We start from the raw sequence: 19,969 nt of genomic DNA, 5'->3' as shown, positions 1-19,969 counted from the left end.
CCGCCTCCTGCTGCCCTTTTTTGCCTCCGCCCCCTCTTCCCTGTCGGACTGACGAGCTGCGTCTGCCACCCCCACTCCCCGGCTTGGGCCTTAGCTCTCCGGTGTGTAGCTGGAGGCTCTGAGTTTACTGAAGATGAGGGGGGGTGGGGGTGGGGAAGGTGGGATTGGGAAAAGATCTGGATACCTGGGAAGGTCTATGTCAGCACGCAGAAGGTTTGAGGAGCATTGCTTCTCATACAGTAAGGTCTGTGCCTTGGTCTCATGTTTTAGCAGTTCTTCCCTGGGAACGACCGCCAGCTCCCAACTCCTCTGCTTCCCTCTTAATCTTCTTGTCGCTACCCCTCCCCCCCGCCGCCGTTCTCTTTCGCGGCTCCCTCCCCTTTAAGTAGTTTCACGAACCCCAGAATTGGGATTTGGGAAGGGGAAGGAAGTGTTTGAAGAGTCAGAGCTGGCTCTGTTGTTTGGGAGATTTTCTCTTTTCTTTCTCCCTGTGTATTTATCTTTTGTCTGTTGCTTCCTTATAAAGAGGGAAGCAGCTGCAGTCCTTGGCCGAGTTGTTGAAATTTATCCCTTTGTGTATATTACAATATCCTCCATTTTTTTTCCTGCCCTCTAAACAACAAGCGTTTCGCCATCTTGGGCAATTTTATTCCCAAGTCTCTCTCTTTTTTATTTTTGAGGAAAGGAAAGAAGCATTAGGAAGTGTGTCTGGATGAGGCTCAAAGTTTAGGGAATGTTCAGGGGGCCCAGTGACGTCATGTAAACTTTATGAAGAAATTTTCCCAAGAGTAAATTTTTTGCTTAATTTTTCTCCTGTTTTATAGGATTGTGTAACTTACAGGTTACTGATAAGTTGTGTGGCTTATTTTTGTGTTTTGCTCTCAAAATGAGTATACGAAGTCTGCGTATTGTATGTTTTGGTAACAGGTGGAAGATTATGTGCAAAAAAATGGTAAAAAACTTTTGTGCGTCATTTGTTATTTATCTAGTTTTTGTGTACTTTTTTTTTTAATTTAAAGGTTTCAACTGTTATCTGTAGTCAGTATATTCCCTTTCTTATTTGCTCCACTCTCCCCTATGGATTTTTTGAAAATTAGCTTGGTTAATATTTATGTATGGTTATTTTAGATTATCTGGCTCCCCATTTACAATAGAATATTCTGGGGTTTTCTTTTTCTATTATTTATTTACATTTTGAAAAGAAATGACTATGGAAAATACCTTAAGGTAATGGATACTTTAAAATTTAGTAGCAGATATTAAGTCAAACAATTGTTGAGTATTTAAGAGGCAGAATTGATTTTAAAAGTTATTTTATAATCGCTAGCTATAAACTCTTTGTCAGCCATTATGAACAGATAAACAAAAACTAGCACTGTTTTAATTTGCTTGTCTAACATAGTTTTTCGCCTCACAAAAGTTGGTTTGGTCACATGACCAAACTTAATGATACACTGACTAGTATATAAATAAGAGGCACTGTAAATTGAATGGGAAAGTGGAATTCTGTCTCCTGTAGTCATTTTCAGTCAGCATATTTACATCTCTTCTAACAAGGACATGAAACTGTCTGTATTTAATTTGCATTCTCTTTGTCTTCTGGGTTGAGGGAAAAACACTGACTACAATTAACTTAAAAAAAGCTAATAGAAACAATTCTGAATACATTGAAAAGGTTTGTCTAACACACAGAAATTTATGTTCTATATGATATGTTTTTATTTCTGTAGCAGTCTTCTTTGGTGTTATCTATTTATCCAGGAATTTGCTTCATGTAATATGCTATATAGAAAGCTTGACTGAGTTGAATGTCTGCCATTTATGTGAATTGTAGGTAGGTGAAAAATGTTTAAATAGTTAAAAGCACATAGAACAGATGGTTCTAAATTATACATGCAACAAAGGACTAGAAGATTTGGCAGATTATAAATGGCAAGCAACAGAGGATAAGCAGTTTAAGAAAATGGTAGTTAAGTACATTTGATGTCTCACACCTATTGTAAACACTGTACATATTATTGTCACTCTGCTGCATAATCAGTAATTTGGACAACATTAAGACACTCGTATGGTTCGGATAGAAAAAAGTAATTTTTACAAGTATTTGAAACAAGTGGTTGAATTTAAAATTATTTTAAGCCTACGATGATGATGAAGAGTCTTTTTTTTTTTTTTTTTAGGAAATCAGATTGTATGCTTTAAAAATACAAAGTTATTTATGAGAACTTAATATTGTGTTCTTATAATGGTTGGAGAGAAATAGGAATGGGTACATATTTTAAAATCCAGATAATAGTAGCTTCACTGTTCTCACATGTTAAACTAGTGCCGAATTGTAGTACAATTTACTCTTACAAACACTAATGAAAAAATAACTTCTAAACTCTTCAGTCTTGGAAATGCATTTATTGGAATACTGCTGGCATCATTTATGAAATACTTATTAAATGAAGGAAGGATATATTTTAGTTTTAATTTTTGAGTTTTGTACATTATGATACTGATTTTACTTGAATATTGTTTATTTAGAATTTTTAGAATAGATGGATTCTTATACAGTTTTTTTCTTTCTAGAAGAGTCTCTGAATAATTATATTTAGCATTTTCAAAAAATTTGGAATAGCTTAAAGTATTCAACTTGGTAGAAATTTGTTTTTATTTTTTATAAGCCATTCATTTAAAATGCACATAAGACTGTAATGGAAACCTTAGAATTTTAATTCTGTTGCCCTTTCTCCCATTTCTTTGTTTGCATGTTTATTATAGAACTGCAGTGTAAAGGAGCAGATGTTTTGCCAAACATCCTGATGTGTTGCTTTTTCTTATGGGAGTGCATAACTGTTCCTTCTGATGCATCAACTTGACAGCTGGTTGATTTCATGGAGCTGCTAAGAAGCCATTAGTGGTGTCGTTGAATTGAAACAGAACAGTCATTCCCAGCTTGAACTGCAATTGTTAATGTCTTTGTTGCTACTTTTGTGTTACTATACAAGATGTAGGATATCACAGTTGCATGAAAGTTCAGGATTTCTGTCTTATTTCCTTGAATTAGTGAAAGTATATTTTGGAACTTGATTACTTTTAGGTTTAAAGGTTTCTCAGAGAAGGGATTTTAAGTTGTAGTTTCTGAGTAGAACTACCAAAAGAAGAAATATGATTTAGCACAAAGTAATATGGTGATTTTGACCCTTAAGAGGAATTATGTCATCAAGTTTTAGTGATTATTAATATACTTGATTTCCTGGGGGATTAATTAAGTTACCTAGTTAGGTATTTTAAGAGTTTTTTTGGTTACATAAAATTAAGTATTTTGTACCATGAAGTTTTAAAAATACTGTTGCCTTATTTAATAAATGTTAATCCATTTGGCTGTTTCTTTAAACTTTTGTTGTAGGAACTAATCAGAAAAGAAAAGAAATAATTATTGGGGAAAGAGGCAGTTTTGTATTTAATTTTTCTTTATAATGAGGTTAAAATGTTATTTAAAAATTCATACAAACTATGATCTAAAATATCTTACTAGTAGACATTTAATGATTTTTAAAAATTGAAATTATATTTTTATTGTTATAGCTTTTATTGATAGTTTCAGCTATCATACTAAAATGTGTGATACTAAATATGTGATACTAAAATGGTGTCATACTAAATATGTGATACTAAAATGGTGTCATCCCATTGGTGCCTACATATATTCTACTTTTTCTGATTATTTGCATGGTGTTTTTTGGTGGTAGAGGAAATGGGAGGGAGAAAAGAGGAAGAATGAAAAGTGATAATCCCAACACAGAAAAACCCATTAAAAAAAATTCATGTAAATAAGATTTAAGGATATAATATAGTTTATTTATTACTGTGTTAAGAGAATTTTTCTAGTCCCAATATTTATTGACTTTTAATTTGTACGTCTTTAGGTGTATTAGGCATTTAAATAATTCTTCAAAGAGCATAAAATTTGTAACACTTAAAATAATTTGCCATTACAAAAATAAATACTTAAAATATGAAATTGATTAGAATATATAATTTGCTCAAAACTTCCTCTACAATATAAATTTTTAACACTTATGCCATTGATTCCAGAATTATGATTTCCTGAAATCATAAGTTTATAGAGACCCTTTCCTTTTAAATAGGTTATACATTACTGACTAAAGCTAAGATTTATATTCAGACATTATGCTTTCTCAACCCTTTTTACATAGTAGCCATACAACTCCTTAAAAAGAAAATCATTCTGTTACCTTTGACTATGACTCAATATTTAAGAAATGTATTTACTCATAACATATTTTTGTTGAGGTAGATATTCATATAAATCAAATTATGGAACATTGAATTGTGTATGAAATGTGAACTTTTTTTTAAAGGACTCCTGATGCTTAGTTTATTTTTAGAGATAATATAGTCTTAATTGTACTACACATAAACATGCTGTAGTTTAAGTAGGAATTTTCAGGCATCAGATTTCTTAAAGGAAGGTAATTCTCAATAGAAAGGTCATTTTAAAAGTTCAAACTTTGATTTACAGGTTTTTCTGTTGACCGTGTTAAGTATGAAATTATGGGTAATAAATATATTTAATTCATTTTCAACTGCATATTGAGTTATAAAATATTGGCCACATCTTTATTGAAAACAGGAAAAGTAAATGAATATATATGACTTTTAAATGTATTTTGAGTGCTGTTTGATTTGTGGCAGTCATAATAGAGTTTGAAATGTAAAATATTTAAACGTATGGATATTTACAGTTAAACATTGAGTTTTTAACATTAATAGGGTTTTATAAGAATATGAGGTGAAAATATAGTTTTTATTCCGCATACTTAAATTTTTACTATATAAGGTAAGAGTATTTCAATTTGTTTTAAAAGATAATGCTTTAAAAATAGTTTTTATAATTTATAAAATTCAACTTGTACTTTGGCTTTTGAATGTCTTTCATTCAAATAAAAACTATTGCATATTGGGGACAATAATAATGACGGCAACATAGATAAGAACCTTTACTAATTTTGTGTTGTGCACATGTGTGCATGGTATATAAGAAAAAGGAGCGTTTGGTTTGAAGATAATTCTTGCATTGGTACTTCAGCTATGTGTAGACATAATTGTGTGTTTTTTCCTGTTTTCTCCTCTTAACACTTTTCCACAAACATGCACTCATTAATCAAAGACGGTGCACTCCTGCTGAGGGCAGAGAGGTTCATCAAATTGGCAGTCAGTTTGGTGTAAAGAACGGTGTACTGAAGCTCTTAACTCGCTAGGACATAAATAAATCTAAGGTCTTTGTATGCAAACCCTAGGGGTTAATACTGTATAATTCAGTGTCCTGTCTTTGTTTTTATGATTGATGTTTTTAAATGTTTCAAGCTTGGTGAAAGTCTTCTAGTAGGTCAGGTCTGACAATCTGATTGGCTGTAGTAAGAAAGCATTAGGTTGTCAGAAGGACTTTGAGTATGCTGCAGAGATTTTGATTTTTTTTCCTACGAGATCATTGTCATATTGCCTGAGCTGTTACAGGAATGTACCAATGATTGACATTGCCTGCTGTGATAATGGACCTAGTGCATGAAATGCCAATAGTTCGGTCCTATTTGTTCAGAAGCTTACTGCTATTTGTATCCTTAACAGAGCTAACATGTAGAACAAGCAAAACTACTGGGATTTCTCTGTAAAAATAGTGCTGGGATTTGGCCTTAACATGAATTGGTTGCATATTCATAATTTAAGAACAGCTGGTTACAGCAAGCACATAGTCATTTGCAAGCTATTATAAACCATTCCACTCACATGGAGCCTGTGCTTGGTGATTTTTTTTTTTTTTTTTTTTTTTAATTGATCTACCTGCATTTAAAATCTGGTCACTGCTGCTGCAGAAGCTCTTCATTTTAGCTGTGTTTGCAACACAGAACAGGTTCAATTTTAAATATTTAAACTTAATGCTGAATAAAATGAAGAAGCTTTGAAGGAAACAAGTGTAAAAGGTCATGTCTTACCTGTCATATAGTTATTCACTGCCAGAATCAACCAAACAAACCTAGATTATACACCTATTGTAATTTTTGGAATATGTGTTTTGTGATTTTGTCCATAGATCAATAACAGAATTATCCTTGATTTGAAAATATTGGTAATAATATTTTACTAGTTATACATAGTTTTGGGAAACAACATTAACAGTAGATTGTGATTAATTAGTCTAAAACAATGTCATCTAATATGTAGAAAAGTAGTATAATACTTTTAGCTTATGAGTGGTGGTGTAAAGCAAGACAGAAGAGAAAATTGGCATGACTTTATAACTGGATTAGAATAATGCTAATCCTAAAACTATAGAGTTACTCTAGTTTTTTAGAAGGAATCTAATAAGGAGTCTCTTTTGCTTTTTGAGTCACTTCTGGAATATTAAGCACAGGTATGCTCTTACAGTATTTAGGTGATATTGGTAAGTTAGGCCAGCTATAATAGTTTCCTGCATGTTGTCAGTAATAACTGTAAGGAAAGAGGAGAACACCTTTGTATCTCAAGCTTTTAGTGAGAAGGGTGGGAGGAGAAAATGTTAGATGCTATTTCAGCTCTCCTTTTAGGAATCACAGGGAGCTGTGCTTTGATTTGTGTATATTAAAATAAGTGAATACCTGAGTGATTTACAATGATGCGTTTCCACACATGGTGTTAGGCTCACATGTGCATGTATGTGTTTGTCCCCACATTAAATGATGAAGTAGCTCTCAGCACTTCAAGGTTGAGTACCAGTCCTAAGAGTGCATTTTACTCTTTCTTGGCTTCACAAATGGCTGGATAGGTTCGTAATATAACAGAATATATGGCCAAATTTAATCTAGCTGATAGTAGGCTGTACTTTTTTTTAAACAATAAATCCAAAGGTTATTAAAGGATGATGCATTATGTTTTAGTTTTGAGTTGCATAGGATCATAACTATAATTAGTTAACTTTCCATTATTTGAGATTATATCAGGCATTTTGTAAATTATTTTATGTCTTCTTCACTCCCTTTTGACTATTGTCCTTTCATTTATTTCTCTGCTCTTTAGCATCTCATCACAGAATAAAGGAAGGAAAATTCAAACAAATCTGGTTTTCCCTGCCTTCCCCACTTCTTGATGAAGAGGGGTTCTTAGTTTTTGACTAAAATGAAGGTTTGGGATTTTATTTGTCTGCCTTTTCTGGTTCTCATTACATAATTATATTTAGAAAAGAAGGGTGAGTTAATGGACTGAATTTTTATTTTTACTTTTTATTTTTTTGGAGACAGGGTCTCACTCTGTTGTCCAGGCTAGAGTGCAGTGGCACGATCCCAGTTTACTGCAGCCTCAACCTCCTGAGCTCAAGTGATCCCCACCACCTCAGTCCCCCAAGTAGCTGGGACTACAGGCTTATGCCGCCATGCCTGGCTAATTTTTGTATTTTTGTAGAGATGGGGTTTTAGCATGTTTCCCAGGTTACTCTTGAACTCCTGGACTCAAACAATCTGCGCACCTTGGCCTCTCAAAGTGCTGGGATTATAGGCATGAGCCACCACGCCTGGCCTGACTGAATTTTTCTATACTGTATTAGTAACCCAGCAAAACAAAAATTTAGACGTTGTTTGAAAAAGTGACTCAGTGACATCCACCACAGGAGAACTGCACATATTTGATACACTTGTATTATTCTAGTATTAATAATAGGAAAAGGAGGAGGCATCTACCTTCATTCTTTAAGCTTTTATTGAATGCTATCTCCAAGCATGCTCTGGGAGAGCTATGGATAACAATTTATGGAAGTTCATAGTAGGAGAGAGATGACTTCTCATTGGAATAATTAGAAAAGGCCCTTCGATTTAGGCAGCATTGAACTAGATCAAGAACAATTAAATTTTGAATATTCACAGATCAGGAAGAAAAGATCCAAGAAAAGAAGGACTGCATAAGCCTATTACAGAACAAATATAGAGCTAGAGCTCTATATTAGAGCCAGTCCATTTGACATCTGGGATGGTTCTGCCTTTTCAAGGTCACCCCAACCCATACCTCTTCCACTAGAAGGAAAAGAAAATGTCATGGGATCCTTCCTTTCCTCCATTGCTTTCAAAATTGACTGCTTGGCTTTTTCTGGAGAAGATGGGTTAATCAGTTTCAAATCCTCCACTTCAATGATAGGCTTATTTGTGGAGGCCGGGTTAAATCTGACAAAACTGCCCTTTCTGGTTAGAGGTATTCAAATCTTCTGTTTTGAGATTAACCAGAACCCCTCCCTTTTCCTTGGTTCTTTTCTTATGCTTTTGTGAACAGTTTTTCTGGAAACCTAATGCATGATCCCCCCTGCTAAGAACATTGAGTAGACAGCAGAGGGTGATATATGTGTATCCCTTTTCTCTGGCTCTGGCTCCAAAAACACTTTTACTTCTTTTAGTTCCTTCGGATGAATGCAGAAGACAAGCAGACTGCTGGACTGCCAGTAACAGGCATATCCATAAGGACAAAAAGGAGGGCCAGGCGCGGTGGCTCATGCCTGTAATCCCAGCACTTTGGGAGGCCGAGACAGGCAGATCACTTGAGGCCAGGAGTTTGAGACCAGCCTGGCCAACATGGTGAAACCCTGTCTCTACTAAAAATATAAAAATTATTTTTTTTTGAGGTGGAGGTTGCAGTGAGCTGAGATAGTACCACTGCACTCCAGCTTGGGTGACAGAGTGAGACTCCGTCTCAAAAAAAAAAAAAAAAAAAAATAGAAATCCCACTAAAAAAGTATGAAAAAGGAAAGATTTAAAAAATTTTTAAAACACAAATGTATGAAAGATCTTTTACATAATGTCTTGGCCAAGGACAATAAATTTTAGTAGTTAGTCTTTTCCTAACTTCATTATTACTACATCATAATAATAATGAAATTTATTATTATTGCATATTAATGAAATGTGTTTTATTTGCAGTATTGTGATGAACATTTACTTGCAAGAGATTTGTCATAAGAAAACCTTAAAACTTTTAAGTAACCATTTTTATCTTGTACAAGGATAAGTTTTGTGGTAAATTAAAGATGGAAAACAGTGGAAATAAAAGGTTATCTAGTGTCTAAGTTTAGTTCAAAGCCATACTTACTATCTTTTCTGGTTTCTATGATGACATGGTTGTTGAAACATGCTTCTGATCTTTGGGTAATGTATTACTGTTGACATAAACCATTGTAATGACATAGGAAGCACCAAAACCTATCTTCAACATTTGAAAAAATCAGGAGCCGTGTATAAGTAACAAAATGACCTTTTCTTCGTTTCTGGGTTGTTAGTGCAGCATGCTGAAAAAAACAGGCTCTGCAAGACAACATTAACTGACAGAGGTGTGGGTCAAATCTCTTTATTTTAAAAGAGGGGTTACTTTGGAGCCAAAGTTAAGTGTTCTTAGGGTTTGGGCAGAAACAACAAAAAAGGACACAATTTTAAATAAGGTTTCTAAATGCAGTGAGAGTGGAGCATTGTTATGTAATCAAGTCCTTTTGGAACATATCAAGATTTTGTCCATAGTAGTGTAAGTATTTTAGCATTAAATTTCTCTGCCTTGTCATTAATATTTTTTGCAGCTTGTTGGGAAAATAACTCTTATCTGTAATCATGCCTTGGGGATTTGAAGTAAAAAGTTGAAGGGTTAGGGAAGGGCAGTGTGAATAGTAAACACTTGGTCCAGGAAGAGAACATGTAATCACTTTAGACAGTTAGATAAAAGCTCTCTTTGCCCTTCCCGCTGCAGAAAGCCTGTTTGTAGGTATACTTGCCAAAACTCACAAAAGAGAAGAATTGTTTTAAAGAACGTGAAAATGTTTTCGTACTGTGTGTGAAATGGGAAGGTAGGAATAAGGCATGCCCGGGCAGAAAAGCTAAATTGAATGTGACCAGAAGTTTACTGTTTTTAAATTTTTATTATTATTAATTTTTTAGAGACAGGGTCTTGCTCTGTTGCCCAGACTGGACTGAACTGGGCACAAGAGATCCTCCCGTCTTAGCCTCCTGAGTAGCTGGGACTACAGGCATGCACCACTGGGCCCAGCTGTTTTTTTTATAATGAAGTGTTCTATGACATAGTACCTTGAATTTGACCTTTTGCATTTTAATATGAGCCACCTTTTGTGAAATAGATTATTTTTGCAAATATTTCATTTGTTCCAAGTAGCATTTAATATATTGCAGGTACCAACTAAATTAATTACATGTACATGGGTAAAAATACATGTTTGTTTCTATATTTATAATGTCAGCACTTTAAAAGTGAGCTAAAAATAATCCTACAGCTACCCATGGAAATAAATAAAAATCACTTATCAAGCCAGGCGCAGTGCCTCACACCTGTAATCCCAGCACTTTGGGAGGCCAAAATGGGAGGATCACTTGAGGCTAGGTGTTTAAGATCAGACTGGTCAACATAGCAAGATCTTGGTCTCTACACAAAATTAAGAAAAAAAGATCAGCTGGGTGTGGTGGCATGCACCCATAGTCCTGGCTACTTGGGAGGCTGAAGTGGAAGGATTGCTCGAACCCAGGAGCTCGAGGCTGCATTGAGCTATTATTGCACTACAGCCTGTGTAACAGAGTGAGATCCTGTCTCTGTCTCTCTCTCTTTCTCTCTCCCACGCACGCACATACTCCAGCCTGGGTAACAGAGTGTGATCCTGTCTCTCTCTCTCTCTCCTAGCGCACACACACACAAAGTATATTAACTTGTCAGTTCTTTAGATTTAACATTAATTTTCCTACTTTTAAGCTGAAAAATGCCCTCCTCACCAAACTTTTTATAGTTATTTCTCATATTTTTAATTTTTTGGCATTTAATGATTCTGCATTCCTGTCTGCTAGTAAAACTGTCCTTTTATGCCTGTGTTAAGGCCCAACTTCCCATCAACATTTATCTATACCGTATTTTCATATTATATTGTATTCTCTAAAATTTCTATTATAAGGAATGTTGAGCTAGATAACTAAAGGTCAGTTTTTTAAAGCATTGTCATGTTTTGGTTGTAATTTTGTTTCAACCTCTTGTGACAGGAATCTTTCGAAAAAATACTAATTTTATTAAATATATTGAGAGTATTCAAACTATGCTTCTTTGATAAGGCAGGCTTATCATACTGGTAAGTAATTCTATTACATTTTAGATGCCTAAATTAAAACTATTTGAGTATCAAAATATTGTACTCTACAAAATATTGTACTCTACAATTATTAATGTGTCAATTAAAAATAGCTGGGCATGGTGATTCACACCTGTAATCCCAGCTACTCGGGAGGCTGAGGTGGGAACATCGCTGGAGGCCAGGAGTGTGAGACCAGCCAGAGCAACACAGTAAGACTCCTACCTCTAAAAATAAAATAAAATATAAAATACATATATAAGAAAGGGAAAAAAACTATTTGAGAATATAACTTGGAGTTAAAAAAAATAAATTCCCATATCATATTTGTGTCATTTGCCTCTTTATGTTAAAAGGGTATATGCAGCTGTACAACTTGCCAGTTACTTATTCCTTCTTACAGTTAATCATATTCATTGTCCTTTGACTTTTCTTCTTTAAAATTAAAAGTGTATTTCTTCACTATAAAATATTAATAAAAGTTTTAAAAAATACAGAAAAGCATTAAGATAAAAATTTCAAATGTTCAAAGTTCTATTATTCACAGGCTACTATATGCATTATTAGTTTGTTTTATGTTGAAATGAAATATTTACTGAAATGAAAGTGTTCATTAATGAAACAGCAGGTTAATGTCATGAACCTATTCCTGCAAAAGATGAAAATGACAGGAGTGGCCATAGAGTGAAATGCGTCTGTGGTATTACCTAAGAAAGAACTAAAATAATCCACTGGATTAAGTGACAAGGACATTAGTGACCTTGGCATTAATAGTTTCAGTGGAGTGGTTTGGATTAAAGCTATAGAAATGGAAACATGTTTAAATAGTTTTGGGGTTTTGTTTTTTGTTTTTTTTGTAGGGAGGAGGAAAAGAAATTGGGTAGTTTCTGGGAAGGAAATATAGGAAGATAATTTTTTTTTTTTTTTAAACAGGGTGAATGAAGATACGGGGGCAGAGGATATAATTCAGAGATTCTGTAAGAAATGGGAAGAAATGGGTTCCAGACCCATGTTAGACTGATTATCATGAACTAGAACGAGGGATACTCTTTCATTGTAACTAGAGGGAAAGAGAAAATGTAGGAATGTGTAATGGTGAAATTGGAGCTTGAGGAAATAAATTTCAGAGAGTCCTAGTTCCAAATATTAGCATTTCTTTTAACAGAAATGCCTCCTTACGACATTTTAAATAAAACAAGTTTTAATTTCCATTTTTAAAATGTATGTATTTTTACAAAATAGTTGTTATGTAGTTTTTGCATTCTACGTTGTTTATTAGCTCTTAATTATTTGGATTATATCATGAGCATTTTCTCTTGTCATTAAATATTTTAAAAGACTGCATAATAATTTATCCAGTCTTAGGACATTTAAGTTTTTTGTTTTTGTTTTTTTTGTTTTGAGACTGAGTCTCGCTCTGTTGCCTAGGCTGGAGTGCAGTGGTGCGATCTCGGCTCACTGCACCCTCCGCCTCCTGGTTTCAAGCAATTCCCCTGCTTCAGCCTCCCAAGTAGCTGGGACAACAGGCACGTGCCACCATGCCCAGCTAATTTTTGTATTTTTATTAGACATTGGGTTTCAATATATTGACCTGGCTGGTCATGAACTTCCGTCCTGAAGCAGTCCACCCTCCTCAGCCTTCCAAAGTGTTGGGATTATAGGTGTGAGCCACAATGCCTAGCCTCACTGTATGTTGTTATATGATGGGATGAAATATCATCAAACATCCCTCAGCTTTTTTTATTCTAAGTTATTTTTGTAGGATTCATTCTTAGAGCTTGAATTGCTAGGTCAAAGAATATGAATATTTTATGGTATTCTGCAAAATATTAACTGGTTTGTATATGTGGCAAAGAGAGCCTTGATTTGTAGTGTCTACTCTTTTGCTTGTGTAAAAACTGCCACCATGTCCTGTTTCAATCCTACAACAATGCCACTGAACAAAGTTGAGAAATGTAGTTGTACAATCATTATATAGTATTTTCATCATAACCATACTATAGATGTAAATAACTTCCTACAGCATAAATAATAAAATGCAAAGTAATTAGGAAGTGATGTTTTGAGTTTGATGTTTATTACCCTATTATAATTTATTGACTGTAAGTTTATATAATTTAATTAATAATGATTGTTTTTAACAACTAGATTTCAAGAATTCCCGAGAATTATCAGTTGACTCTTGTGAGCCACTATGAGCAAATTCTAGCATACCAATGCTAGGTTATCTTTTTTAGTTCTCCTTTTCCTCCTTTCCTCTTCCTGTTTCTTACTCTCATTTCTGATATGTATGGTGGAATTTTTTACCCCTAGATTGTTGTTTGCAATATAGCGAGAAACATGGGTATAGAAGACTAGGGCATCATTTTTTTCATTTATGGCTCCTAGGTTTGTCTTGCTTTAAACCGAAATCTTTATGCATGATGGAGTCTAAGTGAAAGAAGTGAAGTTTAGATTCCCAACTTATTTTTTTTCCAGAAGACTCCAGTTTTCCCCAAAACATCCTACCGACTGTTGATTGAATTACTCAACTCTTATTGTTTTTAATAATTTTTCAGTTGATTTTCTAGGGTTTTCTAGATATATAATCATATACAAACAGATAATTTTGCCACCTTTAGTATTTGTAACTTTATTGTATAAAGAATGAAATTAAGCTGACTACTATTTGCAATGTATTGGTAACACTGGGCACTCTTTTCCTGACTTTGGAAATGATTCTAGTGTTTAAACTTTTTTTATGATATTACCTTTTGGTTTGTTATATATATTTTTAAAGATCATGTTAAGCAAGCATGCATCTCTTTTTTTTTTTTTTTTATTTTGAGACGGAGTTTCACTCCTGTCACCCAGGCTGGAGTACAATGGCACAATCTTGGCTTACGGCAACCTCCGCCTCCCAGGTTCAAGTGATTCTCCTGCCTCAGCCTCCCTAGTAGCTGGAATTATAGGCACCCACCATCACACCTGGCTAACTTTTGTATTTTTAGTAGAGGTGGGGTTTCTCCATATTGGCCAGGCTGGTCTTGAACTCCTGACCTTGTGATCCACCTGCCTCGGCCTCCCGAAGTGCTGGGATTACAGGTGTGAGCCACCGCACCCAGCCTTTTTTTTTTTCTTTTGAGACAGGGTCTCATTCTGTCACCCATTCTGGAGTGCGGTGGCACAATCTAGGCTCACTGCAGCCTTGACCTCCCAGGTGCAAGTGATTCTTTAGACTTTTTAAAAATCAGGAAAGGAAGTTGAATTTTATTAAATGCTTGGGAAACTGGTAATGCTTGTTTACCTCAGTGTTGTTGAAGGGGTTTTTTTGGTTCCTTGTTTTATGATTTGTGCTACAGGTATAGATGTTGATCATTTTAAATATTTGGAATAAGGGGCAAGAAGAGCTAGGCAACAGGAAGTATAGTTTCCATATATTTTTTCCTAGAACTTTTTCTCTGAGTCTCTTGAGATCTTTGCTGTTGTTCTGTATGTGAGGGTGGAACTTTGATTTTAGCAGTTTCCCTGCTTTAAGGAGAACTTGGAACACCTGAAGATGTGAGTGGGAGGAGGGAGAGAATGACTCTCTGTAATCCTGTGGATTATGAGTTTTGTGTGATGAGTCAGAGCTTTTGTCTGCTTAGTCAGATTTGATCCTCACCTTCAAAGCTGTCTCCTCAACTCTAATGAAAGGTTGAGAAAAATAAAAACGATGAGGCCAGAAAAGTAGCTTGATTATTTTCTGCTCTGTGAACATGTGTCCCAAGATCTGTGATTCCCCCAACTTCTCTTTATAGGCCCCCCATGATTCTAAATGGCAACTATGAAAGTTATGGGTTAGGACATTTCTGAATATTCTCTTACTTACTAAATTGTGAACCTTGCCCTCTTAGGGCATATGCATATAGAATCAGTCTTATTAAAATAGTACTGGTATTTTCCCTGGTTCCCACACTAATTTTGGTCCTTTTTGTCCTGTTTGGTGGATTTTAGGACAAGATCATGTGAATGTATGTTATTCAGATTTTAAAGGCTCTTTTCACATATCTGCAAAAATCCCCCTCAGAAGAATTAGTATCATTTTGTGTACTCTTGCAATTGGAAGTTGAGAATATTTTTTCATTTTTTTTAACAGTGGGAATATTATTATTTTAATTTGTATATTCTTGATTGTTATGGATAATCGTATATTCCTAAATTTGTTAGGGAATTATATTTGTTTCTGAATTGTTTGGCAGGAATGGTTCTGGTAAGATTTTTGTAGCAATGTGATCATACAACAATTATCTTAAAGATTTTTCCTGATCACCCCCAAAAGGCTGGTCTCATGAGGTATGGCTTATTTACATAGATGTGCAAAAATATTAATTAACGACATAGGCTTCCTTGAGTTAACTTGTGCGTATCCTTGAGCCTATGTACTATGTACAACTACTAAAGCTACAAAATTAACTTTCTAACTTTTTCTAAGGAATCTGAGCTAGGACATTTAAAAATTACTGATATTTCCTCTCCTCAGGCTAGAAAGCAAGCCTGGGACATTCTACCAGATTTTACCTACTATAGTACCCCCAGTTATCCCTCAGATTTCTTTCTTTCTATTTTTTTTTTTTTTTTTGAGAAGGAGTCTCGCTCTGTTGCCGAGGCTGGAGCGCAGTGGCACGATCTGAGCTCACTGCAACCTCCACCTCACGGATTCACGCCATTCTCCTGCCTCAGCCTCCCGAGTAGCTGGGACTACAGGCTCCCACTACCACGCCCGGCTAATTTTTTGTATTTTTAGTAGAGATGCGGTTTCACCGTGTTAGCCAGGATGGCCTCGATCTCCTGACCTCGTGATCTGCCCGCCTCGGCCTCCCAAACTGCTGGGATTACAGGTGTGAGCCACCACGCAAGGCCCCAGATTTCTTTTTTTCTTTTTTCTTTTTTGAGACAGAGTTTCCCTCTTGTTGCCCAGGCTGGAGTGCAATGGCACAATGTCAGCTCACAGCAACCTCCACCTCCCAGGTTCAAGCAATTCTCCTGCCTCAGCCTCCTGAGTAGCTGGGATTACAGGCATGCACCACCACACCTGGCTAAATTTGTATTTTTAGTAGAGATGGGGTTTCTCCATGTTGATCAGGCTGGTCTCGAACTCCCAGCCTCAGGTAATCCGCCTGCCTCGGCCTCCCAAAGTGCTGGGATTACAGGCTTGAGCCACCACGCTCAGCAATCCCTCAGATTTCTTAAGTTTGTGGCCTGCCAGAAAGTGATCTTCCTTATCACCTAAAAGGCTGAGCCCCTGTAAGACAGGGACCAGGCTAGTTTTCCAGGGAGGGCTCGTAAAGTCAACATTAGTTCCTGAAAAGTAACTTGTACCTGTTTAAGTGAGCATTGTTCTCAAATATGACACTTTAGGTAAAACGTCAGTTGCTCAATAGGTTGAGTAGCTGGGATTACCAGCGTGTGCCAACAAGCCCAGGTAATTTTTGTATTTTTAGTAGAGATGGGGTTTTGCCATGTTGGCCAGGCTGGTCCTCAAGTGATCTTCCCTCCCTGGCCTCCCAAAGTGCTAGAATTACAGGCATGAGCCACCACACCCAGTTAACAGCTATATTTTATTTATTTATTTATTTATTTATTTATGAGACAGAGTTCCACTCTTGCCACCACACCCAGTTAACAGCTATATTTTATTTATTTATTTATTTATTTTTGTGACAGAGTCTCACTCTTGTTTCCCTGGCTGGAATGCAGTGGCTCAATCTTGGCTCACTGCAACGTCTGCTTCCCGGGTTCAAGCGATTCTCCTTCAGCTTCCCGAGTAGCTGGGATAACAGGTGCCTGGCTAATTTTTGTGTTTTTAGTAGAGACAGGGCTTCACCATGTTGGCCAGGCTGGTCTCAAACTCCTGACCTTGTAATCTACCCACCTGGGCTTCCCAAAGTGTTGGGATTAGAGGTGTGAGCCACCACACCTGCCCATAATTATTTCTTGAGTTTTTGATCAGTATTTCCCCCAAGAGTAAAATTATAATGGACAGTAAAGACATTGACACATTCCCAGGGATTTCTTATAAAACATAAGTTTTCTGAAATATTTGTACTAATAACATGTTATCTATATAATCTTAACCTAGGAAAAGCTAAATATCTCTTTTGATTTGACACTGTTCCCATGCAATTCTTATGGGAGTAACATATCAAGTAAACCCAATTCTTTCCAGCAGCTCTTTTTTTTATGAGGTGAAAGAATAAGTCGGCCAGGCGCAGTGGCTCACACCTGTAGTCCTAGCACTTTGGGAGGCTGAGGTGGGTGGATCACAAGATCAGGAGTTCAAGACCAGCCTGGCCAATATGGTGAAACCCTGTCTCTACTAAAAATACAAAAACGAGCTGGGCGTGGTGGCAGGCACCTGTAGTACCAGCTACTTGGGAGGCTGAGGCAGGAGAATCGCTTGAACCCGGGAGGCAGAGATTGTAGTGAGCGGAGATCGTGCCACTGCATCCAGCCTAGGTGACAGGGCGAGACTCCGTCTCAGAAAAAAAAAAAAAAAAAAAGAATAGGTCTGTGTGGTCTTATTGAGGCACTCTGGGAAATCTCAAAGATAGTTTAGTGTATTTAGTGTATTGTGAAAGTTTTATTTTTCTGTATTTAGGATCTGATTGGGGGAATGCAAATAGAGAGTTGTTAGAGTATTTGGGGTTTGATTGAGATGGAGTCCTGGCTGCCTGAGAAACAAGCTTTGGTTACTTATTTAATCAAAGTAACAATAAACATACACATAGAAGGGAAAACCTGGCTGGAGGAGGTGGCTCACTCCTGTAATCACATCACTTTGGGAGGCCAAGGTGGGCAGATCACCTGAGGGTGTGGTGGCACATGCCTGAAATCCCAGCTACTTGGGATGCTGAGGCAGGAGAATCGCTTGAACCTGGAAGGCGAAGGTTGCAGTGAGCTGACATCGCGTCACTGCACTCCAGCCTGAGCAGCGGAGCAAGACTCCACCAAAAAAAAAATTTAAAAAGGTAAGACCTTACCTGTTTCATACCTGAGGAGGAACCTATTCATTTTTGTTTCTTTAGATGATCGAGGACATAATGAACTCAACATAAGCACAGAAAATTATTCTGTTAGGATACAGAATTTCTGCTATTTAGGCACTTTACACAGAAGGTATAGAATAGCCTTTCACATTGAAGATGAAGGAATTAACTAGTATTCTAAGGAAACAAGTCCATCAATGTTGAGTGAAATTTTCTAAAATTTAAAATGTTTTGAACATTTTAAGTACTCAAATTAGCAAGAAAAAAACAATCCCATCAAAAAGTGGGCTAAGGACATGAGTAGACAATTCTCAAAAGAAGATATACAAGTGGCCAACAAACATGAAAAAATGCTTGACATCACTATTGATCAGGGAAATGCAAATCAAAACCACAATGCGATACCACCTTACTCATGCAAGAATGGCCATAATCAAAAAGCCAAAAAATAATAGATGTTGGCATGGATGCGGTGAACAGTGAACACTTCTACACTGCTGGTAGGAATGTAAACTAGTACAACCACTATGGAAAACAGTGTGGAGATTCCTTAAAGAACTAAAAGTAGAACAACCATTTGATCCAGCAATCCCACTTCTGAGTATCTACCCAGAGGAAAAGAAGTCATTATATGAAAAAGATATGAATTAATGGCATTTGCAGCAACTTGGATAAGATTGGAGACTATTATTAAAAGTGAAGTAACCCAGGAATGGAAAACCAAACATCGTATGTTCTCACTCATAAGTGGGAGCTAAGCTATGATATGAGGATGCAAAGGCATAAGAATGATACAGTGGACTTTGGGGATTCAGGGGGAAAGTGTGGGAAGGGGGGCTGAGGGATAAAAGATTACAAATTGTGTGCAGTGTATACTGCTCAGGTGTTGGGTACACCAAAATCTCACAGATCACCACTCATGTAACCAAACCTCACCTGTTCCCCAATACCCTATGGAAATAAAAAATTAAAAAACACACAAAAATAAATAAATGGAGAAAAAACAAAAATAAAATGTTTGGTAGCTTCTTTTCTATGTTAGCTGTTATAAATCAAGACAAATTTACTTTCAAGGTTAGGTCCTTCATTGTCTTTTATATTCTTGAACAAACTTTAGGGCAATGCTTCTAACAGGATCTGTGGTGTCACACATTTTTATAAAAATACTAAAATTTGCTAATATGCAATATATTAATCATTGTTGTCTTCAAATGAAACAGTAAATAAGCGCTTAAAAATATTTCTGAGTCTTAATTTCCAATATGGTAAACATCAAGACTTACAACCTATGTACAATAAAAACTCTTTTGGAGTCTTCAACAAGTCCTAAGAGTGTAAAGAGGCCAGGAGACCAAAATGCACAAGAATCCCTTCTTTAGGACAATGCTACTCCTTTTCCTTGAAAATAAATGCACATACCGAGCTGTGATTCCGTGTCATTGTTGCTCCTGGTATAGTCTGTTAAAAGAAAGACTTTAGCCAAATTTATTTAAGTGTTTAATTGAGCAAAGAACAATTCACGAATCAAGCAGCCTCCCGAGCCAGAGTAGGCTCAGAGACTCCAGCGTAGCCAAGTGGTGGAAGAAGATTTATGGACAGAAAAAGGAAGTGACATACAGAAAACAGAAGTGAGGTACAGAAATAGCTGGATTGGTTACAGCTTGGTATTTGCCTTAGTTAAACACAGTTGGAACAGTTGGCCACATTTGATTTGCCAAAACTGGGTGACTGGCACAAGAGTGGGCTATGGACTGTTAGTACCTCCACTTGTTAGATATAGTTCAGAATGTACAGAGAAACCTCTAGGCTGAACTTAAAATATGTAAAGAGG

The 19,969-nt window shown here is 36.1% G+C and overlaps 2 protein-coding genes across 49 annotated transcripts in view; one reads left to right on the top strand and one right to left on the bottom strand.

Annotated features, from left to right (window-relative positions):
* BAZ2B (bromodomain adjacent to zinc finger domain 2B) overlaps positions 1 to 19,969 on the top strand; it is a 396,738-nt gene that overhangs the window by 94,395 nt on the left and 282,374 nt on the right. For 2 of the 48 annotated variants that reach the window (XM_063647503.1, XM_063647501.1), the window contains exon 1: positions 74 to 244. The exons of 44 other annotated variants lie outside the window; for them this stretch is intronic. The gene's annotated coding sequence lies outside the window, so the exon portion shown is untranslated. Of the gene's footprint in view, positions 1 to 73; positions 245 to 19,969 lie in introns of those variants that run through there. 2 more of the 48 variants (XM_063647517.1, XM_063647509.1) reach the window with 2 other exon arrangements.
* LOC134737729 (uncharacterized) overlaps positions 1 to 19,969 on the bottom strand; it is a 52,223-nt gene that overhangs the window by 1,445 nt on the left and 30,809 nt on the right. The window contains exon 2 of the mRNA XM_063648222.1: positions 185 to 379. Within this exon, the coding sequence (XP_063504292.1) occupies positions 185 to 379 (195 nt within the window). The remainder of the gene's footprint in view (positions 1 to 184; positions 380 to 19,969) is intronic.

Source organism: Pongo pygmaeus, chromosome 11 (genome assembly GCF_028885625.2).
Source record: "Pongo pygmaeus isolate AG05252 chromosome 11, NHGRI_mPonPyg2-v2.0_pri, whole genome shotgun sequence".
In the NCBI taxonomy this organism is placed as follows: domain Eukaryota; kingdom Metazoa; phylum Chordata; class Mammalia; order Primates; family Hominidae; genus Pongo; species Pongo pygmaeus.
This window is presented reverse-complemented; position numbering and strand designations above follow the sequence as displayed.